Source organism: Syngnathoides biaculeatus, chromosome 3, assembly GCF_019802595.1.
Source record: "Syngnathoides biaculeatus isolate LvHL_M chromosome 3, ASM1980259v1, whole genome shotgun sequence".
In the NCBI taxonomy this organism is placed as follows: domain Eukaryota; kingdom Metazoa; phylum Chordata; class Actinopteri; order Syngnathiformes; family Syngnathidae; genus Syngnathoides; species Syngnathoides biaculeatus.
Window position 1 is genome coordinate 35,586,439 of NC_084642.1, and position 26,683 is coordinate 35,613,121.

The 26,683-nt window shown below is 42.0% G+C and overlaps 1 protein-coding gene and 1 long non-coding RNA gene across 6 annotated transcripts in view; one reads left to right on the plus strand and one right to left on the minus strand.

Moving 5' to 3' along the window:
- The window catches only part of LOC133498582 (uncharacterized), a 36,271-nt gene extending 30,189 nt beyond the window's left edge, over nt 1-6,082 (plus strand). For 3 of the 5 annotated variants that reach the window (XR_009794355.1, XR_009794353.1, XR_009794356.1), the window contains exon 3: nt 5,867-6,082. This is a non-coding gene — a long non-coding RNA (uncharacterized LOC133498582). Of the gene's footprint in view, nt 1-16; nt 154-5,866 lie in introns of those variants that run through there. The other 2 variants (XR_009794352.1, XR_009794354.1) reach the window with 1 other exon arrangement.
- LOC133498578 (cell migration-inducing and hyaluronan-binding protein-like) overlaps nt 1-26,683 on the minus strand; it is a 151,891-nt gene that overhangs the window by 41,667 nt on the left and 83,541 nt on the right. Inside the window, exons 7-14 of the mRNA XM_061815597.1 lie at nt 25,715-25,785; nt 25,459-25,554; nt 22,615-22,736; nt 15,197-15,344; nt 14,116-14,307; nt 6,114-6,283; nt 3,683-3,892; nt 11-216 (exon numbers count right to left, since the gene is read on the minus strand). Coding sequence (XP_061671581.1) covers nt 11-216; nt 3,683-3,892; nt 6,114-6,283; nt 14,116-14,307; nt 15,197-15,344; nt 22,615-22,736; nt 25,459-25,554; nt 25,715-25,785 — 1,215 coding nt within the window. The remainder of the gene's footprint in view (nt 1-10; nt 217-3,682; nt 3,893-6,113; nt 6,284-14,115; nt 14,308-15,196; nt 15,345-22,614; nt 22,737-25,458; nt 25,555-25,714; nt 25,786-26,683) is intronic.

A 26,683-nucleotide genomic window follows, 5' to 3' on the forward strand; every position in this document is an offset into this window, starting at 1 on the left:
CTTTTCTTACCTGCAGTCTTGCCGCGGGTTGGCTACATAGCCTGGGTATGCTCCATCAGTGATGTCACGACACATCTTGCTGTCTCTGTCTGAAGGGAGTAGAGTGCCTGCTCGGACCATCAGGCCCAGACAGTGATCAAATGTGTTTCTCTCCTCTGGCCCATCTTCTGTGAAGAAACAATGGCCCAGTGTGTCATAGCCCACCACGTCTTTTACCTGCAACGGAGAACATTTTTACTAGTTTTGGAGTCACAGACAACAAGCACACTGAAAAAAGAAGTACATTAACACGGTTAAACCAATGTAATAATCTAACAAACTTAAAGATGACAAATTTTTTTTTCAAACACATGTACAATATTTCAACTGGTCATTTGTGTTTTGTGTGTATTCATGCTTTGCTTTAAGCAGATGGTGCTTTATTGTTTTTAAATGTCCCAGACGGGTGTATGGATGGGTGGGCGAAGTAGGTGGCATGGATTAGCCAGGTATGCTAAGGCCAAGGCAGATAAGTGTTTAAAGGGAGGTAGAAACACTTAAAATTTAAGATGTAAGACCATCTGGAACTTAATGGAGATCAGGTGAAGCTGGATGAGGGTGGGGAGTGATGTGCTGTAAAGGCTTTCATTGGGTGAAAATTACTTTTTGAAGTTTCAGTAAAAGGGGGTTTAAAACAAATTGATATTCAGAAAGTTCTAATGCTTATTCTGAATCTATAATTTGATTATCTAATAAGGTTGTGACATCCTCAAACCATGGTATGCACCGGGTTGAACAGGAATAGGAATAGCATATTTTATCTGCAATCTAGGTGAAAAATATCATCAGCAACGCTCCCTCGAATTTTTGACGTGTTTGAGCAAACACGCTAAGCTTGTGAGCACTCCCTTTGACCACTGTGAGCTACATCAGGCGTATGCACTGTGGTCAGATTGGTGTTATCGATGGAAGTTACATGACTCATTAAAAGATTATAGCATTTACATTACTGTCAGAAAATTTTAAGAACAATTTTATTTGTTTTTGCAAACTTGCCAAACCAAACCAACTATGAACTGTAAATTTGAAATGTTGCTTTGTTGCTTTTGCAACTTCATTTATTTATTTTAACCCACAATGATATCCTGATATTCTGTTTTTCTTGGTGTAAAACTGAATTATTGCTTGCGGAATATCTTTAGCAATGCATGTTAAAAGCTGAATGATGCTACCAAACAGTTTTAAAGTTAATGTTATGATGTCTCCTATTTTTAAAGTACAGGATTAGCTTTTTGTGCACTATTGTCTGTGCTTTCATCCTCTATCAGGCTGTGCCAAGGTTGAATTTTAACATTATACACCATCTCATTCTGTACTTTCTACTTTGGCTTCAGACCAGAGGTTTTTTATTCAAAAAAGAGAAAATCTCATCCAGTTTCACCACTTTTCATTCATTATTATTATTATTATTATTATTATTCACATAGTCCAACATTCATTAAAGCAACAGCATTTCCTTTTTTTTTTTTTTTTAGTTTTGCCATTATTATCGAAAGTAAACATAAACAGCATGTCTAACTCGTCTTTCCTCTACGTTGCCCAGACTGTGTGGGTGGACGGTGTTTGTAATTATGAGTGTAACCCTTTAAGAGCTGGAGGTGCGCGGTGTTAGGTAAAAAGGGAAAATAGAGGGTGTGGCCGAGCAACGGCTCGTTAGAGACCGCAAGCTGCTGTGGTATTAAAAAAAAAAAAAAAAAAAAGTCAAACTGTGGTTCATTGCGCTGGATCGTTTTCATGTTCCCCGAGTGTGCGCTCCACATGCCCAATTGCATAGGTGCACAGTTTAGAGGGAACATTGATTATCAGATTATTTTACTTTGCTCGATAAAGTGCAGTGTTGGGTAGTGTTGCTTATTATTTCATGACCTAATAATCATACAAAAATATTAATTAAAAATTAAGATTACCATTTCATTAACGACTAGTTTTTCTGTTCTCTAATCCCTACACAAATGTATTGCTTTACAATGACATTGGTTCAGAGTTGATGTCTTCAAATCAATTTACATTTTACATGGTTTGTGGTCCTTTTATACGGAAGCATATTGCATTCACTTCATCTTTTTTTTATGGCTTTTATTTCTTAAATATTTTTGTTCAGCTTTCTGAGTTATTTTTCTGTTTTTCTGGCTAATTTCCTTTCGTGTCTTTTCCACTCAACAAGCAGGAAAAAAATACTGATAAAAATGGGAAAAAAATTGTCACGAAACCAGAATGAAAACAATTGAAACGGAAAAACAGAAAAAATATTCAGAAAAACATAAAAAAAACAGCCCTCAAAAAAACTGTCAGAAAAACAGACATTTTTTTAATCCAAGTGATTGCAATATAGCTCTGTGCTTTTAAACTGCGTTTTGTAAAAAAAGAAAAAAGAAATACATAATCTATTCTCTTTTTATAGCCAAATTTGCACAGGCTCACTGTGTTTTTCCAAGAAGAAATTAATTGATCAAAAGATTCAAGTTTGTTTATATGTTTAGGTATCTTAATTGCAGTAAGAAATAATAATGTACAATGTACACCATTTTTATTTCAGTTCCATCCATCCATCAATTTTCTTTGCCGCTTATTCTCAGCAGGGTCACGAGACTGCTGGAGCCAATCCCAGCTGTCAATGGGCAGGAGGCAGGGTACACCCTGAACTGGGTGCCAGCCAATCGCAGGGCACAGAGAGACAAACAACCACACTCACAATCACACCTAGGGGGCAATTTAGAGTGTCCAATTAATGTTGCATGTTTTTCAGGATGTGGGATGAAACCGGAGCGCACAGAGAAAACCCATGCAGGTACAGGGAGAACATGTAGACTCCAGACAGGCAGGGTTGAACTCGAGTCCTCAGAATTGTAAGGTCAGGGCTTTACAGCTGCTCCACTGTTCCGCCAACAACAAGGCTGTGAAGGTTTTGTGCATAGTCATGTGACTGCCTTGTGTGTTCACGTTTGATTGGCGCAATGGGAGCCTTTTGTGGAAGTCAAAGATGGAGTCTAAAAATAGATAAATAAATGTATCGAACTGTTTGTCGATTTTTGGAACAGAGTAAATGTATCAATCCTTCTTTACATAAATACTGAAGTAAATGCAAAAAGTTAAGTGTATTTAAAGTACTCTGACAAGTAGATTTTATTTTCTGAGCCACTTTTCTTCACGAGGTTTGGGTCAGAGATCTTATCAGGCAGGAGGCAGGGTACACCCTTAACTGGTTGCCAGCCAATCGCAGGGCACATGGAGACAGACAACAGTCACACTCGCAATCACACCAAAGGGCAATTTAGAGTCTCCAGTTAATACATGTTTTTTGGGATGTGGAAGAAAACCAGAGTGCCCGGAGAAAACCTATCCAGGCATGGGGAAAACATGTAAACTCCATACAGGCGGGGCCGGGATTGAACCCACATCTTTGGAACTGTTTGGTCAATGCTTTACAGCTGCGCCACCGTGCCACCACCAACAACAACTACCATATTTTTTAAATATAATTTATGTTACAGACCTTGTATATACTGGTATGTTTAAATTCAGATGAAAGTGAACATTTAATCAGTTTTATTGATTTCCAACACTGTTTAGTTAGTGCATCTGTGATAGAAAACCGTGGGTGGCGGTCGAATACATTTCTCTTATAAACAACAGCTCAACTCACCAGAAGTCCATTGGAGCTGTGGATAGTTACACAGCGAGAGAATGAGTGGTGGATTGACAGATCACTGACATAGGTGGGGGGGTTATAGCCTCCCTTCTCATCCACTTCACCATTCATATGGAAGTGGACTGGGTAGTGTCCCATCTTTTGCTGACCCATATGCTGCAGCTCCACACCGGATATATGCGTGGCCTTGAAACCTCGCTCTACCTGATGGCCACAGAGAGAATAATTTAGTCTTAGTTGTGACAAAAGATATGAGGATTTCTACAAAGAAAAATTTGGCCCACTTCTATAATGAGAGTTTCTGAGGAGAGAAATACAGGAGGTAGTGTGAAAGAGTACCAAGGAGGAGTATTGAAGAATTGAAATGAAGTGATGAAATCTGCCTGTATAGGTTATTGAGACAATCAAAGAAAACGGACTAGAACAACCGAATGATAAATTGTAGCTAATGTCACCAGAAAAAAAAAATCACTTCACTGTAACTCCACTCGACTGATTAAACCTTTTTAGAAAATGGAATAATTCTGCAGATATTTGAAGAGTTGGGAGGTTTGGAGATGTTAAAGCACAAATGTCAAGAATGGCCTTTATTTTCAAGCACTTCACTTTAATCTTCATTGGCGCTCGTGTTTACGAGTGTGTGTATGTGTGTGTTTGTTGCAATCACGTCAGGATTTAATTCGCCATCAGCGGAATTTCTCTGCAAGTGAACCGCCCCAACCCCACAATCCGATGTGTCGACCTCAACCACAAACTGACGGTTTCGATTAGGTATGGTGAGGATAGGGGCAGAGACAAATTTGGTCTTTAGTTTTTTAAAAGCGAGCTCACAGGCTGGGTCCCACGGAAATAATCTGTTGAGCGAGGTAAGGTTATGGAAGGGTGAAGCTACCATGGGGGAATCCCTAATCCCAAAGAGTTTTGTGCACTGGTTTGGAGTTGGCAGGGTCCATGAGCTGGCCATATCGTTTTGTCGGGAACAGATCATGGGGTTGGACCCAGAATGCACGATTCCCGAGATCAGGTACGTCTGGGGTGGTATTTATTTGATCCAAGGTCGAGACACAAGCAGGGAGTCCAAAAAGGCAACAGTGTCAGGATCACAGGGCGAAGGGCAATGTCATCAACGAGCCAGGGTTCGTGAACATGGAACTCCAGGAATATGACATCAACGTACAGTACAATGATTTGACAAACTAATACACACCACACACACGCAAATCTTAAATGCATACATTAATTATCCTGAATGAGAAACGGATGAGGAAGCTGGTGCCACAGGCAGCCTCACCCAGGGCAATGGCATGGCCACGCCCCTGTCACATACACACTGTACACAAGCAATAAATGACAGTTTGGAATGTGATGGAATTGTATAATAGAATAAGATCAATTACCTTGGTAAAAACACACAAAGGCATTTCTCTCCTATGTCTATGTCCTTTTCTATCTCTGTATTGCTATTGATCTTTTTATTCTAACTGCTTGCATGACTTGGATTTTTGAGGAATATTTGTATTGTATGAAGTTCATATGTTTTGGATTCATAATGTGATTCAGCCTTATTGATAAATTGCTTTACAAGGTTTAAATTATTTTCATTCTATGAGGGAATAAGGATTTATTGAACTTGAATAAATGGTTCAATATTGATTACTAAATTTCTTGCTTATTACTTACTACAGGTTACTATTTACACTCATGTTTAACGTTAATGTTATCTTGGATTAAGAAATCTGCTCATAGATTGTTGACTAGAAGACATCCCTGGGGACATTTCAAATGGGCCTAAATCAAATACATTTATACGATTTAACCTCTAGCTTCCACTTGTCTCTTAAACCGACATTGACAAAGTGTGGTACTTCCAGAACTGGCCACTGATGTCGACTAGCGCTGGTTTTCTACAAAGGCAGTGAATGGGCCACATTATTATTTTTGGATCACAGATAAACAATATGACTAGATCCACTGCCCATGTAAAATGTGGAGCATTTCCAGGCGAGCATTGATATGGCGCCCATGATGGCAGAAGTTCTATCTATTGTCACATTCAGCTCTGTGCAGACAGAGAGCTTATGGCTTTGGCGTTAACTTGAAGAGGAATATGACACACAAGTCGCCGGTGTTACACTCTTAAACTGATGTCACTGTTCATTTTGTTTCATTGTCTTTCAGTTACCTTGGTAATACGCACCTGCAAGCGATTGCAATTTGGAGGGTTTAAAGTCCAGCAACAGTGGGAAATGAAAGTGGTTGCCAGGTTATTCACCTGACACAAACCAGTACTGTCCGACAGGGTTTTTCTTATGTTCTAAATCACGTAACTTAAATGTTGACGTACTTACTATAACAGTAAAATGTCTTTTTTATGCAGTATTTCACATTTATGTGTTCAGCAAAAATGTGTATGCCAAGAGCATACCTTCAAATGCCCTCCAAAGGTGTCAAAGTCAAAGAATTTGCAGGCTTCATTGCCATAACAGCTGGCCTCCATCTCACCACGGACGAGGATGTTACGACTCAGCAGGCCAACCTCAGCTCTCATATCCACCCCATCCACTTCTTCACCCATGTGAATAAATTCAGCTTTACCTGGAAACGCACATAAATGTACATACAGAGCTGAGCTTTTATAATTTAATTTAATTTAAAAAAAATAAAGATGTTCTATTCGCCTAAATGTGGTGTCTGAATGGTTACATTTATAGTTTGTTAGTTAGTTAAAGGAAGTATGTGTCTTGATGGTCCATATTTCACGAATCATCATGATTTAATGTATTTTTTTGCAAAAAAAAAACACAAAGTGACTACCGTTTTCAATTATATGAATCAATTTTGAGCAATTGGTAAATAACTGCCATTTCAGAAAAAAATTGAGTACTGAAAACTGAAAGCAATCACATAGAAACATGGCAGAATGATAATGAATAATGTTGAATGGTATCTTCTTCTTTTTTTCCGGCTTGTCCCATTAGGGGTCGCCACAGCGTGTCATCTTTTTCCATTTAAGCCTATCTCGTGCATCCTCCTCTCTAACACCCACTGTCCTCATGCCCTCCCTCACAACATCCATCAACCTTTTCTTTGGTCTTCTTCTCGCTCTTTTGCCTAGCAGCTCAATCCTCAGCACCCTTCTACCAATATACTCACTCTCTCATTTCTGAAAATGTCCAAACCATCGAAGTCTGCTCTCTCTCACCTTGTCTCCAAAACATCCAACTTTGGCTGTCCCTCTAATGATCTTATTTCTAATCCTATCCAACCTGTTCACACCAAGCGAGAACCTGAGTATCTTCATTTCTGCTACCTCAACTTCTGCTTCCTGTTGTTTCTTCAGGGCCACCATCTCTAATCCGTACATCACCACTGTTTTATAAATTCTCCCCTTCATCCTGGCGGATACTCTTCTGTCACATAGAACACCAGACACCTTCCGCCAACTGGTCCAAACCGCTTGGACTCGTTTCTTCACTTCCTTACAACACTCTCCATTGCTCTGTATTGTTGACCCCAAGTATTTGAAGTTGTCCACCTTTGCTATCTCTACACCCTGGAGCTTCACTCTTCCTCCTCCGCCCCTCGCATTCATGCACATATATTCTGTTTTACTACGGCTAATCTTCATTCCTCTCCTTTCCAGTGCGTGCCTCCATCTTTCTAATTGTTCCTCCGCCTGTTCCCTGCTTTCACTGCAGATCACAATATCATCTCCGAACATTATGGTCCAAGGGGATTCCAGTCTAACCTCATCTGTCAGCCTGTCCATTACTACCGCAAACAGGAAGGGGTTTAGCGCAGAACCCTGATGCAGCATACCAACGGCACATCTCACCGTTGTTCTGCTACCCTCGTACATGTCTTGTACTATTCTAACAAATTTCTCCCCCGCACCAGACAACAATTATGTTGAATGGTATGAAATGACTTAAAATGAGCTGAAAAGTTTGAGGTTAGAAAGGTTTGAATTGTAAAAAAAAAAAAAAAAGAGAGAGAGAGAAAACACGAGAACAATATGTAAAAAGAAAATTACAATTCGGGCCTTCTACTTTTAATAAGTTGGTAATTTTTTGGAATGTAATACAAAAGTGTGATTGGCTTGCAACAATTTCAGGGTGTACCCCGCCTCTTGCACAAAGTTAGGTGAGAAAGGTGCCAGCGTGGCTCCAGCCCAAATGAGGGTAAGCAGTACAGACAATGGAGGGATGTGTAGTAAATAAGAACATTTGGAAGTTTGAGTGGTTTGAATCAGTGAAGAAATGTGAAGCAGTAACGAATCATGCAGAATACAAAAATAAGGATATTTTAATGAAGGAAAAGTGATATGTGGGTAAAAGCTGTGAAATTTTGATAATGCAGAAATTTGAGGGAACGTGATAAACATTTTGTATTTGGAATGGATGAATTGGTCAAGAAATGTTGAGGGACAAAATAATGTAGATTTTGTAGAATATTTAATGTGGCAAAAGGTGGGTGTTTTAATGTGTGAAAATGTCAAATGTGGGTGAGCCCCATGGCCATACACAAGAATTTCATAAATCATAAAATAAAAAAGCCTGTTCAAAGTCATTGCCCAAAACGATTTTATCAAACTCCGTGTTGCGATAACAGTAAAAGATTGCCAATTGTCACATAATGCTGCCATTAATCCTACAGAAATGCCTTTGGTATCCATCGGATACTTGTAATTGTTTTATTGTTTATTTTATCAAATACATAAATGAAATTTTTGTCAGTGGTAATTCAAATTGCCGTACTCGCCGGTAATGTCGGATGCTGGATTACCCCCTGACCCCAATATCCGGAACAACACCTGTTATGCTCGCCCCGGTCAGCGGTCAGTGATTGTGTAATAAAACACAGACACTTTGTAACATTTAACAGCTCTGTAACATACATAATGTGCACAACATCAAGACATCAGATAAAGGAGTACTACAATGTCGGTAAGTAAATATTTTCATAATTTTGTAAGTGATTTACCAGCATTGGTTTAAGCATTATTATTAATTTGTGCTATTGCAATGACTTGATTTTAATGAGGACAGTACTCATCCCCATGAATGCAATTCTATTCATTTCTTCAAGGGGTTTCAATAATACAGCACAAAAATATGCCAATTACAAAATAATCACCAAAACTTTACATATTATATTATGAATATATGAGGGCAGTCCAGGTTCTGACAGGGCCACCATAGCTTTGCTCAAACGGGCAAACATGGCTTCATGAAATACTATCCTACAGTAGTATAAGTATACATAAATAACTAAGCGTAAATAGGAAACAAAATTAGTACATTGACATATATATTTAATGTTTAAGTCAGCGTGAATGGGCCCATTAAGAGACGCACATGCCTACAGGATACAGGCTGCGACTTTCCCTTGGACCCTAGTCAGTCCAAACACCTTTCTCTGACTCCAGCACAGTACTCCAGGTTGTTCAAATCTGGCCTGCACTGAACTAAATACACACAACCTTGCAAACTCATTCCACATCCACAGCCATGCCTTGGTAAAATGTGTAGAATGTGATATTGCATCAGCTCGAAATATTTACGAATGTCCTTAGAAAGGGTAGCATGTGATGGTCCAAAATCAGTACCACCAACACCAATTATGATTTTGATGGTAACTCTTTGGTCAGGGGTCTCGAAGTAAAAAGGTGAGGGCTCATGTGGAACAATGCATCATTTGCTTCTTGGCCTAAAACAAGAGTTCAAAAGTATTATGAACCATCTTTTAATTACTTCAAAGACCAAAGATAAACCTGAAAGGAGAGTTTTTATGAAAAGCAAGCATCAGCCTCTGTGAGTTTCCCCCCCAAAAAATAATGAAAATACCAGTTGTATTGACCACAAGATGGGACTAATTTATAGTTAATAGTCAGACTCCAGGCGGCACAGTGGTCAATTGGTTAGAGCCTTGGCCTCACAGTTCTGAGGACCAGGGTTCAAATTCTGGCCTGTGTGGGTTTTCTCCGATTTCCTCCCACATCTCAAAAACATGCATTAACTGGAGACTCCAAATTGCCCCAAAGTGTGATTGTGAGTGTGGCTGTTGTTGGTCTCAATGTGCCCTGCAATTGGCTGGCAACCAGTTCAGGGTGTACCCTGCCTCCTGCCGATGATAGCTGAGATAGGCTCCAGTACTCCCATGACCATTGTGAGGCTCAGAAAATATATGGATGGACTGTCAGTCTCCATTATCTCATTATAAATGAAAAAAAAATGACGGTAAATAGTCAAATTAGTAAACAACTTTTCAATGTGCAGTTTTGTTATTTTCAGTGTAGAATGATTATTGCTGCAGTCTTTTGGAGGTACAGTATGTAAATGTAAGACGTGATGGGTTGGCATGGAAGGGCAAAATAATACACTATATGCTTAGAAGGCCACATTCATTATGGATTTTATATCTATTATATTATTTCACCAAACCCCATGGAAAATGGACAGAAACTACTAAACTACTAAAGCCTATTGAGAAGGACTCGGCCAGCAAGAAAAAGGTTTGCATTTGCTTATTCCTCCCCCCTCCATTGTGAACCTTCCTGCAATCTTGTGTGTCTTACTGCAATAGTGTGAGCTTTTCTACGGTATCGCAATAATAATTGTGTAGAGAGATTAATACCATGATAAAAGCAAACCGTGAGGTATGCTGTAGATATTGTTACATTCAAATACAGAGCTTAATGTGACAACTGAATTGGGAAGTGATGTTTGTCTCCCATCACCTTCAGCTGGGACTGTCATCTGGTTCTGCATCCTGTACTGTATGCATTATATCAAAACACAGCCAAGATGTTTATTCCAAGCAATGTAAAAACATTTTGAGAAATGTTGTATAATTTAAAAATGCTGGACACATTTACAGTGCCATGAAAAAGTATTTGCCCCTTCGTGATAGTTATTTATTTTTTTCCATATCTATCACACACAAAGTTTTCAAATCATCAAACACATTTTATAATAGCACTCACAGACAACCCAAGGAAACACATGTTGTTTTCAAATGACAATTACATTTATTAATACACAAAAAAAAATCCAAACCTTTCTGACCCTCTGTGAAAAAGCTACTGTCCCCTTTTGTTAAATCACAAAGTCACTGTGAATGATCACAAATTTGGGAAAGGTGAGTTAAATTTCACAAGCCAGACCCAAACCTGAATACGAGCATACTTGTTGAATAAAGAAATCATTTAAATAGAATCTGTCAGAGAACGTAAAGTAGTTCCAACTAAAATTACTCCAAGAGTGCTACAAATACTTATGCAGCTTTTGGAAAAACAGTCTGTAGACTGACGAGTCAAAAACGGAACTTTTTGCAAGGCGTGCAGCCCGTTAAATTTGGCAAAAGGATGTCACAACATTTGATAAAAAGAACATGACAGGGTGGGGGAATCTTGTTAGATTGTTGGGCTCACAGTTCTGAGGACCAGGGTTCAAATCCCAACCCCGCTTTTGTGGAGTTTGCATGTTACCCCCCGTGCCTGCGTGGGTTTTCTATGGGCACTCCGGTTTCCTCCCAAATCCCCAAAACCTGCATTTATTGGAGACTCAAAATTTCCTTGAGGTGTAGTTGTGAGTGGCACTGTTGATTGTCTCCATGTGCCCTGCAATTGGCTGGCAACCAGTTCAGGGTGTACCCTGCCTCCTACCCGATGACAGCTGGGATTGGCTACGGGACTCCTGCGAGCCTTGTTAGGATAAGTGGCTCAAAAATGAATGGATGGATGGAACATTATACCAACAGTGAAGCATGGTGGTGACAATGTGATGGTCTGGTGCTGCTTTGCTGACTCAGGACTGGGACAACTTGTGAAACAATGAATTCTGCTGTGTACCAAGATATCCTGAAGGAGAACGTCCGGCCATGAATTCGTGCCCTCATACTCAAGTACTCTTGGATCATGCAACAGGACAATGATCCGAAACACACCAGGAAGGCCACCTCTGAATGGCTAAAAAAAAAAAAAGAAAAAAAAATGAAGGTTTTTGAAAGGCCAAGTCGAAGTCCGGATTTAAATCCAATATTGATGCTGTGGCATGACCTTAAACGGGCAGTTCATGCGAGAAACCCCTCTAATATAGCAGAATTAAACAATTCTGCAAAGGAGACTGGGAGAAAATTCCTCCAGAGCGATGTGAAAGACTCATTACCAATTATCTCAAACACTTGATTTCAGTTATTGCTGCCAATGGTGGCACAACCTTCTTTTCACAGATAGTCAGAAAAGTTTGGATTTTTTTTCTGTGCCTGATTAAACTGAATTGTTACTTGAAAACTCTGTTTTGTATTTTCTTGGGTTGAGTGATATTAAAATTGGTTTGATGATTTGAAACCTTTGTGTCTGGTAGCTAAAAAATCAGGAAAGTGCTAATTTTTCTTCACATTACTGTAGGTCTATATTTTCAGAGCCATGGATCTATGCTGGTGTATGCATTCATTTTAATGATTTTTGTTTTCATTTCATTTATTATACTGATTACTATCCCTCTGAGTGATTCTATACTCTTTTTTTTTAATTGTCAATGTTTTTTTTGTTTGTTTTTTAAGCCAACATACTCTTAACTTTGATTCGCCAAGATAAATAAATTTTTGTTTTTCTCACTACAGTTTAATATACCCAGAAAAGCAGAACACGGACAATAAATTTGTTCAAAAGTCAAAATCTGAATCTGTATGTGGAGTTTCAGAGCTTGGACTCTTTAATAACTTTTGGGATGTTTTTCATACTGTTTCCTGAGTCCCAACTGAAAGCCAATTCTGTTGATTTTGAGAGTTTTTGTTTTGTCTACTAGTAAATAAACATCGAGTGGGTCATTAAAACTTCATGACTGGACATTGTATCTCGAGACCAGCTTGTAAATATTTTGCCCTAACAGCTAAGATAGAGAATTTGATTTAATTTAATTTGAGAGTTATGTTAGTAAAAGATTCATCAAAGACAGATAACCACACTCACATGAATTCTGAAGCGCAAAAATAGAGTCACTTGATTGTGGGAGGAAACACTCTTGATTTCATAAAATCCAGCCCATGCAGAGAACATACAATAATCCATCACTCTGAAATGGCACACAAGAGCCATTTGGCTAAAAAGTAGTCTTGTAGTCCCAAGGCTGCTTTGCTACTGTCTGGAATCCCATTTTTGTCACATTACACCTCCTTATTACTTGCCATAATCTGACCCTAATTCAACCAGAGTCAGAATCAAAAGAGGATCAAACTGAGGGATATTTGTTTTCATCCATGTATTGGAGAGGACTTTAACAGCAATGGATGAATAATAATAGTAATACGGTATACTGTAGCTCCATACAGCAACTGGAGTTAACTGTAGTAGAATTTGTCAAATTTGTCCGTGGTTTTTCTGTCAAATTAATCTTTTCCAAACATTCAGGGATTATTGTCCAATTTCTAAAAAAAGAACCATTCTTAATCTGTCCATCTTTCATTTGCTTCAGTCCAAGTTGTGTGTGGCCTGTCTCTCGTCCCAAATCAGATGGGACCCAAATGAGAGAAACAGAATTGAAAATTAATGGGTGGATGATATCAAACATCTGACTAAATAGCTGTTCCAATGCAGTCAGAACAAAAGCATGATTTCGGGGGTGGGAGCTGCAGTTTCTGTTGGCATTAGGCAGATGAACCAGTTGGTCTCATCTTTATGGATCAAAATGTGGAAAATGGAGGACCAACTGATACAAAGTTGCCAGTTTGACTGCAGATTTTCTTGAGCCTCACACTAAGATCCCTCCCTCTGTTGGTGTATGCCAATAACATCGTTTACAAACATACCTTGATCAGGTAAAACATGCAACACAATTCATGAATTGAGAATCAGAATTTACTTTTTTTTCCATTTGTAATTGTAAGTTTCAAAACAATTTAAAAAGCAATGAACTTTTTTCAAGAATAGATTGGTTGTGTCCCCACTAGTCTAACCATAGTATTCTGATTAGCAATGCATTCGTGTAATAACAATTAAATTAACTAATTAATCAACTTTCTTCCATCTCAGGGGTCCATATCACCATCTGCCATTGACCAAAATTAAAATCATGGCATCTAATTAGCATGTTGCAAGTTTTTCTTCAAACCACCATCTCATCAACGGGTAGTTATGCTCATTTTCACAGCGCACATGAGAGGTGCGCTACCTATTTTCCGGGTTTTGGCCCAAAACATTAAATTCAAGTGTGGGAGACATTGTGACGTTAACTTCAATTGACAGCAGAAGGGAATATTTCCAAACAAGGTGACCCCTGAGATGGATGAAAACTAATGAATTAGTCAGTTTAATTACTATTCCACAAACGCAGTATCAATCAACATACTTTTTCTCACATACTGTGAGAAAATATTTTTGAAAAAAAATGGGGGGATTTTTGTTATTGCTTCTTTACATTTCTCACCTCTAACTTTGACTTGGTTTGGTGTGCAAGTAGGGCAAGCAATTAGGTCAAACACTTCAGTCTGATGCATCGAGTAATCAGTGCTGGCCACAACCACCTGGTCCCCAGGTTGCCAACCCACTGGCTGGTCTGAAAGGTCCAGAATTGTGCTGTTGGATAACATATCGATGGAAATTGTGGCCTGAGGACGCACTGCAGGATTGGAGACTGGCGGTTAGAACAACACCACTGGACAATGACAGTTGACAACTAACATATTGTAAGGTCAAATCCAAAAAGCAGAGATGTGTAGTCATTAGTGTTTCAAGCTACTGTATTTTTTTCTGATGATCACGTATATGTAATTAAAATAGAAAACAATTTGTGACGATGCTCACTACAATCATTTCTGAACTTGAGAAAATGTTAAACTATCGTCATACCAGCAAAGTTACAGAGTAGAAAACACGTTTTTCTTCCGAATAAAACAATAAATACTTTTTCTTTTTGTAAGACTTGATGTTGATTTTTAAAAACTCCTAAATATTCAGAAACCTTAAGAAGGCTGTATTGTATTTGTTATAATGTGCTGCGGTCATAAAATGTGATGTACATAAGCTGCATGGTATCTTGAAAAATTGCTCCACCCAAAGAAAATTGTTAAATATATTGAAATACCATATCCCAATCTAAAAAAATGTACCACTACAAGAAAGTATATACTGTATAAGCCCTACAGCAGCCCTGAGGGATGATTATTATGAACATTAATTGTTACATAAAGACAAACTACTGTGTTACCGAAGCGTTATTAGAACATTGTAAATGAACTCTGAGTTGTGTGGTTACCATAAGATGTATGTATTTGAGAAGTAGCAGCCTGTCAACACATACTATGTTTAATTCACCATGTGATGAAAAATCCGTGTATCTTGAGACTGAGACGTAGATTATTTAGGCCTTAGGTACTGTACACCTGAAGCTACATTTTACCTTTTTTTCCTCAAGCAAGGAGCCCATGTCATCTTTAGAGCTTTCTGTGTACATACGCTTTATTTAAACAAACATAAACACAAGCATTCTTTGATAAGAATACAATTACCCAGCTTTCCACACAGGAAACGAACTCTGTAGTTGCGGCAGAAGCTATGAGCTTGGTCTTTGTTGCGGCAGACAAAGCCATAATCTTTCTCATTTTTGTAGATCACATCCCCTGTTTGGTTAGAAGGTATCCCATCATGGGTTTCAGCCTTGAAAGAAAGAACACCAATATATAAAGGACTATTACAGAATTATAATTATCAGCTCCCGCACCACACAAAATAAACACACATCAATCACATAACTGATGAAATATCCTCTTTGAAAAAGGTTCAATTATGTGGTGTTTGATATCGAAATTTCTGTCTTTCTGTGAAGTTTTCATTAGAGCAGCTAATCTACAGGGAAAGCTTTCATCAAAATAACTCAAGTAATTTGGCATTGATTCCCTAGAGCCGATGAAGGAAGAGTTAGTGTGGTTTCAGGAAAGGAAGGAGTAAGCCACAAGCACTATCTGCAAGTCACAAGCAAGTCCCAACTTGCTGTGTGAAAAAAATCCAGCAAGTCAAGTTGAGTTGTCCTTAAATTTCGAGCGAGTCGAGTCAAATCATTACTTGGTTGATAAAAGTTGCAAGTCAAGTCATGCAACTTTGTTTCTACAGATGGGTGAGGGCTGAGTGGAGGGCAACGGAGATAGCATGGAGGATTTGATGACTAGCTGTTTGAAGCACTTTATAATGATGGGAGTGAGTGCAACTGGGCGGTAGTCATTGGAGCAGGAGGATATGGCTTCTTTTGAGGAAGGTTGGAACCGCAGCTTTGCCGGTTTGGTTCAGTGATGTGTTGAAGATATCTGCAACGACATCTCAAAGACTCACATGGCAGAATGCTGTTCATTGACTTCAGCTCAGCTCTCAACACCACCATCCCAGGAGCTCATTCTCAAACTAGACCGGCTAGGACTCAACACATCCCTGTGCAACTGGCTGTTGGATTGCCTGACAGAGAGCCCCCAGGCAGTTCGGGCCGGCAGCAACACCTCCAACATCTGAACACAGGGACCCCCAAGTATCCCTCCCTGGACCCACCACCACTGGCTCTAGCCCAAGGGTCATCAACCTTTTTGAGGCTGAGGGCCACTTTGTGAGCACCGATGAAAAAAGGTCAATGTGACTTGTTTGGGGCAAACTTCCAAAATAACAAAACTCCTTATACTTTAGAACTATATGACTACTTTATATTACACAATATTATATGGATAAACTCCTTAATGTGAGCAAGTCATATTCAAAAGTTAAACCACAAATAATAATAAAAATAATAGGAACAATTTGTGACCTATACTATTTTTAGAACATGCCTCTCGGAGACTAAAGTGGTCCTCACGGGGAACCACGCATGCATTGGTGACCCCTGCTCCAGAGCATAAAATCAGCTCATGCGCAAACTGCACTTTAAAGCCCGTCATCCCTATAAACATAGTAAAATAGATATTGTAATGAAAAATACATAAAACATTATTCATTTCAATGTCCATACGAAAGAATAAGTGTGAGCGGAGAGTGCGTCATCCATGCGCAAAGTTGCAGAAGTGTCTTTCTACGATATCCAAGTGGTCGCCATATTGGCTGCATCCTCTGTAAGTGACGTCACCCGGACATTCGCCAATGAAAACACACGGTGCATCCTAACTATGGGAGAGGAATACGTCCCTTCTGACACGGAAGCGCTTTTCGAAAAGGACAACACCACACAACCGAGTGAAGTTACCGGGGCAATATTACACTATTGTTTCGAGCCATATTCAGATAATATGCGATCACGGCCAAACCGCATCCCCATCCGATCCTCTTCCGCGGTGGAGAGGAGCCATCGCGGCTCATCGAAGTAGGCCAGTGTGGCTTATGATGGAGCCGAACTGTACTGCTTTAGGGGGGTGTTCATAGACGGCGCAGTACGATGAACAACACAGTCAGCCGGGGCGCTTTACTGTGCGCATGCAGCTGAGTTACGAATTCCTGGGTGGGTTCTTCAGAGCCGCCCCCATCCGCAAAGCCCGACGTGCAGCCTTCGCAGAAGCTGTAACCGCTGAACGCGGCGCCTCAGACAGTGTGGCTGATTTCCGGTGCCATGGTGGCATATAATGGAGCCGAAGCATGCTGCTTTTAAAGGGTTGTTCACAGCCACCGCAGTGCGCGATGAACACTATCGAGCCGGGGCGCATTACTGCATGCACGAGTCTGAGTGAGACATTGTTAGCTGGGTTCTTCAGATTCACAGCAGCCCGACGGTGTGCAACGCACACATCGACATATTTCATACGTGGATCTTTTTTTACTCTCATGCTCCTTGCATCCAGCCCGGGTTGGGCGTGGCCAGCTAATCAGAAGGCTCACACCTCATGAACACTGGTGACACCAAGTACATATAGGACCCGTGGGACGACTAGTCCTTCGCCAGATCGTTGCCTTTGATGCCTCGTTCCCGCACTTCCGTTTGCCTGACGTCTACCTTCCGTGTACCGATCCACGCCTGTCCCCTGGCCAACCTCGTAAGCCTGCCGCTACTGTTACTTCTGCTTGTTTGGACTGACTTAATGATTACCGACCTTGGAACTAATAAAGGCTTCCTCTGTACTGCCTGCTTAACTCTGGAGTCGTGCATTTGGGTCCGCCCTCGAGTCTCGTTCGTGACAGAACCATCTGGCCAAAATATGGACCCAGCCGACTCGGAAGCCATCCACCGTTAGCTGCCAGTTCAGGGCAGACACCTGGTTGAGCAGGTAACTAATCAGAGGCTCCATGAGATCTGTGCCCGGCTGGAGCCATGGCTAGCCTCCCAGGCCGGAGTGGCCACCGCTTGTTGTGTCGGTTCTGACCATTCCGCCAGCCACGGAGCTCCTCCGTGCCTGTATAACCCCGCTCTCCCGACCGGAACGATTCTCAGGCGACTCGGGGAATGTCAAGCCTTTCCTCGCCCAGTGCAACCTCCATTTTGAACTGCAGGTGTCAGTCTACCCCACGGACCGTTCCACCTTTGTCATTTCCCACTTGACGGGAAGGGCGGAGGCATGGGTCATGGCAGAATGGAGTCGAAACTCGGAGACTTGTCGTTCCTGGACAACATTTGTCTGCGCTCTCACCCAAGTGTTCCAGTATGCGGCGCCGGAACGCAAGGAGGCAGCTTAACTCACGACGCTTCGCCAAGGCCGTCGTAGCGTCTCGGAATACGCTATCGAGTTTCGGATCCACGCCGCTGAGAGCCGATGGAACGGGGACGCTCTTCACGACACCTTTTTCCAGGGATTCGCTCCCCAGATCCATGGCCTCCTCATCGCCGTGGATTTTCCTCCCTCGCTGGACGCTCTCATCATGTTTTGCCCTTAAGGTCGACCAACGACTAGTCATGCAGGAGCAAATGGACGCGATGACCGGGGGAGAGACGGAGGTGCCCAGCCCGGCCGCTTCCCGGCCACCCACTCTTCCCTCCACGGCAGAACTCATGCAGATGGAGGGTCTCAACGGGCCAGTGGAGGAGCGCCTGCGTTGCCGACGGGAGGGGCGATGTTTCTACTGCGGTTGTCTAGGACACTTGATCGCCCACTGCCCGGTTCGACCAAAGCGCCCCGACCTCAGGAACTCCACTCCGGTGAGTGTGCGGTATACTGTGGCCTGTTGGAGAGTTGCGGCCTCTGTCCATTCCCTCCCTCCCGTGGTCGCATATCGCACTGGACTTCATCACCAAATTACCGCCTTCCCAAAGGAAAACAGTGGTTCTGTCCATAGTGGACCGGTTCTCGAAAATGGTCCACTTTGTGCCGGTCCCGAAGATCTCATTGGCTAAGCAGACTGCCCAGTTGTTACTATACGAGGTTGTTTGCTACCACAGGTTCCCCCAGGACATCGTTTCGGACAGAGGCCCGCAATTCGTTGCCCGGTTCTGGAGAGAATTCTGCGCCCTCATCGGTGCCTCGGCAAGTCTGACATCGGGTCATCACCCGGAGTCCAACGGCCAGACAGAGAGGGTAAATCAAGACGTGGATACTGGTCTTCGCTGCTTGGCATCCAGGGACCAGAGCACTTGGAGCCAGCACCTCAAATGGGTGGAGTATGTTCATAAATTTCCGCCCTCCGCTTCTACAAGTATGGCTCCATTTCACGTCATGCGCGGCTATCCCCCCTCTCTGTTTCCTTCATTGGCTACGGACTCTGCGGTGCTGTCAGCCCTGGCTGTGGTACGACGCTGTAAACGGACCTGGGAGGCAGCACGGAGGACGCTGCTACGCATGGGCAGCGCCTACATCTCCTCAGCGGATCGCAAGAGGAGAGTTGCACCAGACCTGAAGGTGGGACAGTGAGTGTGGCTCTCCACCAAAGATCTTCCGCTGAAGATGGAATCTCGCAAACTTGCTCTCAGGTTCGTTGGTCCATTCCCGGTCAGCAAAATCGTTAATCCTGTCACCGTGTCACTTAAATTACCCAGGTCAATGAGGGTTCACCCAACATTCCACGTCAGCAGACTGCGCCCGACTCGTCCATCTCCACTGGTTCCTTCGCCCAAGCCCCCCTCCCCTTCCCCGCAGAGGAAGGGGGGTCCAGTACTTGGTAGACTGGGAGGGATATGGCCCAGGGGAGCGCTCCTGGATCCCCTCCCGCTTCATTATCGGCCCCTTCTTCATCAGGGACTTCCACGCGGACCATCCTGACGCTCCTGTGCCGTCCGGAGCCAGCCTACCTTCCGTATACCGACCAACGCCTGTCCCCTGACCAACCTCGTAAGCCTGCCGTTACTGTTACTTCTGCTTGTTTGGACTGACTTAATGATTACCGACCTTGGAACGAATAAAGGCTTCCTGTGTACTGCCTGCTTGCCTCTGGAGTCATGCATTTGGGTCCGCCCTCTAGTCTCGTTCGTGACAGTTACGTTATGAGAAACCAATTACGTGGTCCGCCCCAAACTATTGTTTTTTTAGTAGTTGAATACACACCTACCTGTGATTTGGAACCCACGAAGGTCTCGTCCTCTCCACCCGTGGAATAAATTTTTCACAACGAAGCGGGTCTCTTTCAAACTTATGAAGGGTAATTCCATTCTCCCAACTGTTCAAGCAATTTTTAAAGGTCAAGTGTCGTCAAATGGATTATTTTTGGTATGTTATTAATGAAAACTCCACAGACAATATGGTCCCATGTGTTTTTTCACCACAAAACATGATTTTAACGTATACAGCTTTTTGTAACTCCCGTCATGAAAATCCTTTCATGGATTTGTTTTCGAGAAGAAGCAGGAAGTGACGTAAAGGACAGCGGCGTTTAGTTTTACCTCCGGGAAGGTAGCTCGTTCTTTCGTGTTAGCCAAAATCCCGACTCATTGCATTGCTGGACATTGCTTGAACACTCGGCAGAATGGAATTACCCTTCATAAGTTTGAAAGAGACCTTGTTCGTTGTGAAAAATGGATTGCACAGGTGGAGAGGAGGAGAGCTTTGTGGGTTCCCAATAACAGGAAGGTGTGTATACAGCTCCAAAACAAAAAATAGTTTGGGGCGGACCACGTAATCGGTCTCTCTCATAACGCAGCAAAAGATCCGCGTATGAAATGTGTTGATGTGCGTGTTGCCCAGCCAACAATGTCTCTATAGTGTTCATCTTGTACTGCGGCGACTTTAAACATACCCCTAAAAGCAACATAGCTTGGCTCCACCTCCTCCTTATATGCCACCATGGGCCCTGAAACTCAGCCACACCGGCTGAGGCGCCGCGTTCGGCGGTCACAGCTTCTGCAAAGGCTGTGCGTCGGGGGTGGCTCTGAAGAACCCAGCCGAGAATGTGTTACTCAGTCGCGTGCGCGCATAAAGCGCCCCGGCTCGACTGTGACTAAAGCAGCACCGCTCGGCTCTGTCATAAGCCACACCGGCCGGCTGCAATGGGCCGCGATGGCTCATCTCCGCCGCGGGATTTGATCGGACAGGAGGCGGTTTAGCTGTGATCGGATATCATCTGAATATGGGCTCGAAACAATAGTGTAATATTGCCCCAGTAACTTCACTCGGTTGTGTGGAGTTGCCCTTTTCGAAAAGAGCTTCAGTGTCAGAAGGGGCGTCGGAAAAATGCGAATATCTCTGTTGCTCGGCTTCCATAGTAGCAGGCACTGCGTGTTTTCAATGGCGTAAGTGACGATGACGTCAAGGACAGAGGACGCGACTAATATGGCGACCACTTGTATGTCGAGGGACACTCATTTGCCCAACTTTGTGCATGGATGACACACTTTCTGCTCACTTTTTCTTTTTGTATAGACATTGAAGTGAATACTGTTATATGTATTTTTCATTACAATATCTATTTTAGAATGTTTATAGGGATGTCAGTCCCACTTTAAGCACTCTATTCACTTTGACCTTGCAGGACATTTTATAGAATTATTTATTTTAGCTGCTGCTTCACCTGCTCCTCGGTAAAGTAACAACAGTGACAAAGACATATTGCAGAGTTGAGGTCAACTCACCGGGGAAAGCCTCCCAACTTCCGTTTACTCTGCTACGTTAGCGTTTGTAAACTTTTGTATAGTATTATACTCAGGCATCTGTGAGACGGGCACTTTATTAAGCACTGAAAAACTGTGATTAATTTACAGTTTATACTGTATGTTTTATTTGCACTGCAGGAATATAACCAAGACCAGCTGGTTGTTATAGTTATCTTTTTCTTCCTGATAATGCCAAAAGAATTGGATACAAAGTGGAAAGACTTGGCACAACTGCATATCTTTGAGGAGGGCAAACAGCTGTTGCTATATGGTGCCAGACTGAACCCATGTTTACGTGTCACAACCGTGTCATGTCCTAGTAGCACTGTAACGGCGAATTGTTATAGTGCTGAAAACTGTCTTATAAGGAGACCAGCTTTACCTTCAACTGTGAATACAAAACTGGAGCTTCAACTATTCCAAATTATCTTGTATTTGGATATGGAATGCCATTTTGCCCCTGGCTGTTACCTGTTTCTTCTTGTTTCCCTGAGGGAGCATGGAGTGCTGGGTGCTGTGAACAAGAAGGCATGCACCTCGGAGAATATGGCAATCAGCGCCCAGTATCAAGTACTTTGTGCACACTCGGAAGTTGTCAGATCACTCCTCTAGTTCCTTTGATTGTATCACTTTGTATCCTTTCATTTTTCTTACTGTAGGATTTGCTTTATTTTTGTTTCCTGGTCCCTGTGAGTTTTGGCATTTTTATGGTGAGCCTCCAAGCTCCCTCTTCCCATCACTGTAAGCCTCTTGCCTAGTCTTAGCTTTTTGTTGTGGTGCTTTTGTTTTCTTTTGCTGCACACCACTGCTTTCTATTATATTTTCCTACCTGTGTTTGACACATTCTGTTCCCCAGTTTTTGTTCTTTTTGACATACTTGGCAAAATCAAGATCATTTTAATTCTGAAATACTAACTGTGCATATTGTTTGTATGTGTGCGTGCGATTTACCTGGATGTCTAGTGGCGTGTTACACAGACGTTCCGGATAGGCTTTATGCAGATCTGTCAACTTCTCCCAATCACCTGATCCCCTCTCATCATCCCTGTCAAACCATTCTGTCCACTCAGCCTCTGTGGGACATGCACACAATTTGAGATTGCGTGTCAGATTATTGGAAACCTCCTGACTTGTCATCCATTTACAAATATGCCATCTTAAAAACTGCATTCCTGGAAAATTCATCCACCAGAGTAAAGTTGAGCAGAATTTATTTATTTATTCTCTTTCATACGGAACTCACAAAAGCAGGACACTGCAACGTCTGAAGTGCGCCTTCATGTATCTGATGTGGATTGCCTAATTAACATAATTAGGTGAGGGCCAACGTCAGCAGGACGGTAACAACTGATTTGAACAACAATTGGCTTGGACAATGGGTCTTGGATGTTCAACTTCACGCTCTGGTCGCAGCTGAAAGCAAGCGAACCTGGGGTCGACTTCAACCAGCCATCCCGAAATGGACACTTATAAACAGTACAGCAAGCCAAGAAAAACCCTGGAAAATGTCCTTTTCTTAGATGGACTGTGTGAGAAAGGCAACTGAAGCATTCTTTCTATCTAAGGCATCCTCAGAATTGCGGCAATAAGACTCCAGACATTTTAAGACTGACACAGACTCAGACTACCCATGAATCTTTAAACATACTGCATGTGATGCTGCCGCGACTTTGGTTCACACATATCGAACTTTGTATGCCTTAGGAATTCATTTTGAATGTTGCAATCTGATGAAAGATGAGAAGCATCTAATTGGAATCAGATATGAAGCATTGCTAAAAGCAGAGTCAATAACACTGGCATTGTGCTGAGGGAAACTATTGATTAGAACATGATGATGTGATGATATCACACTCGTGGATTAATTACACACCAATAAGATGTTAAAAGAGTCCCAGTGAGATGATTAAATGGGTGCTACTTTTGCCTGTATGTGTGTGTGAACATCTAGCTGTTGAGGTCCTGTTTCAAATATCAAATATAGTAGTTTAAACTAAGAAGAAGAAGAAGAAACTCCCTTTATGTTAAACTAAATCTAAAGCAATTTAACAATTGAAAGGATGGGATGAAGGGAAAACTGAAGATAGATAGACTACGGAATCTACATATCATACACTGTCCATTTTTTTGTGTGGCGGGCACAAGTGAATTTTGGCCGTGAATTGATTTTCCCACTGTGTTCCTCAAACATGTCAAATTTATGTTGTATTAAGAACGCTCTCTGTTAACGTAGCTTGTACCTAAGTGTACATGCAGAGTAGTAACTCATGCTATGTTTGGATTGCATGGAGCCGCTGTGCTCATTGGTTGAAACAAATGACATGTGATTCACACAAATGAATATTGAAAATTATTTGAACTAATTCACAAAAAACCCTCGTCCTGAATACATGCCAACATTCTATCGAGACTTCTAGATTGGAACCAAAAAGCAAGACTTACCACTGAACAAAAGACTGGTCCCCAATTTATTTTCACCTATGACTGCATCAGCAAACAGCCCGGGCTGGGCCAATCAGTAGACACACACCTGCGCCTCTTGAACGTTAATGACACTCAGTACATATAGGACCCGGGGGACGATTAGTCCTCCGCCAGATCATTGCGTTTGATGCCTCGTTCCCGCACTCCCATTTGCCTGACGTCTACCTTCCGTGTACCAACCCACGCCTATCCCCTGACCACCCTCCTAAGCCTGCCAATACTGTTACCTCTGCTTGTTTGGACTGTCTGGCTGTTCCCCGACCTTGGAACGAATAAAGGTTTCCTCTGTACTGCCTGCTTGTCTCTGGAGTCGTGCATTTGGGTCCGCCCTCGTGCCCCGTTCGTGACAACCGACTGCATTTCAGCAAGCGTGGCTCAAAATGGTTCAGTTTAGGAAGTCATGGCTGGCTGAATGTAACGCAGCTTATTAAATTTAATAGGTATGTTATACAGTATTTTCTGTTATTAATAGTCATATATTAATTAATTAATTAATAGAATTAAATAATTAATATACCCACATCTGCTCAGCGCCTGTCACTGTGGGCAACTCCAAGAGTCCAACCCCTTGCAAGCAGAATGGTACCAGAGCCCGAGCTGTATGTGGAGGCGAGTCAGACTATATCTAGTCTGAACTTCTCAGCTCAGGCTCCTTCCCTGCTAGTGAGGTGACATTGCTTGTCCCAAGAGCCACCTTTTGTAGCCGGAGATTGAAACACTAAGGCCCCTGCATTTGGCCACTGCCAAGCTCACCCTGCACGTGACCGGTATGGCCCCTCCCACAGATGGTGAGCTCATGGTAAGGGGTCCCACATTGCCCTTTCGGGCTGTACCCAGACAAACCCCATAGCAAGGGCTATCATTGGGCCAAATCATTGATCATGGATTGTGTCACACTCCAAGGAGTTTTGTCAATCCCAATCTTGGAAATTGTTTGCGATAGCAAATTGGGCAAATAACGGAGCTAAATTATTTTATTATGATCCAGGCAAAACATAAAACAGATGAAAGACAAGAAGAAAGTTATGTTATTATTGTAATCAAAAACTTAAAAGTTTTATAGTGATGTAGTCTGTGAATTCAAAATGACATTTTGCATGTTACATAAATTACTTCTCCCCTGCATATGCTTTGTACAATTTGTAAAGTGATCCAAAAAGTTGCACTTGAACTCAGAGGTCAAAATCAATGTGTTCAATTCATGAATGACTAAGCGATGAAATGTCTGCGGAAACTAAATGCCAGGCATGAACTGAAGTGTGCATGCAGGTCTGAATAGGATTAGTTTAGTGTTAAGGGGTAAAAAAGTACCTTGGACCCACTGGCTGCGGGCTGTTACGGTGAAATGCTCTGCATAGCTCAAGTGAAAAACACGAGAGCTTTGAGCTTCTGAGGAGGCTTTGGTACCTTTTAAGAAACACAAAATATGCAGTCTTGTGAAGAAAATAATGCGACTATTGTCTGACATCATCAAGTCTGACATGACCACATAATTATAACATGTTTTTTCTGTGCAAGCTGTAAGAGGAGTAGACTGGCTGGACAGTGTCTATTAAAAGATTCCTACCTTGATAAAGCGCATGATCTTCTACAGCAGAAGACGGGTCTCCTTTCACAACAATAAAAGACCATGGATGTCTGTGGATGAAAAAGTGAGCGAAGATGAACTGTAAGAAATGTACACAAAAAACAGCAACAGACAGCAAACAAATATATAGCAAAGAAAGGAGAAAAAAACTGTGTATGTGCAGTCCATGATGGTGTATTCAAGTTTTGCACTACAGTATGTGTAAGTATGTGTCAATGGAAATTGGAAGTACATTTCCTTGTGCAGTGCAGGCACTCAATAATTAATTTAAAAAACATGGAAAAATACTTTTTCCATGATATTCTTTGGTTGTGAAAGTTTCTTAAATACACTTATTTTGAAGCCTTTCCTCTTCTTAACAGAGTTTATGAAATCTCAATAAAGCCTACAAAAGCTTTATTCATTTACACTTTAAATAATTCCAATGATTGCAGGTATCTTATTAAATAACAAATGCATTACATACCATCCGTCCATCTGTCCATTTTCTGAGCCGCTTATCCTCACATGGGTTGCGTGAGTGCTGGAGCCTATCCCAGCTGTCATTGAGCTGGAGGCAGGGAACACCCTGAACTGGTTGCCAGCCAATCAGGGCACACGGAGACAGGGAACAGTCACACTCACAATCCCACCTCGGGGCAATTTAGAGTGTCCGAATAATCCATGTTTTTGGGATGTTGGTGGAAACCGAAATGGCTAGAGAAACTCGCAACTACCGTAATGAACTCAAGCAAAGCGTGCACGCATAGAAATTAAATGAAAAATAGAACTTCAATATCCTTTCGGGCCTTCATAAGAGCCGCATGCGCCTCAAGAGCCACGGGTTGGCCATCCGTGTTAAGATTTCCAGATACACATCCAGTTCAACGAGCAACTTTGACAGGATGTGGTCTTGCTTGGTGACAGAAGAGTTAAGTTCAGTAACTATGAACATCACCAAGGGTTTAA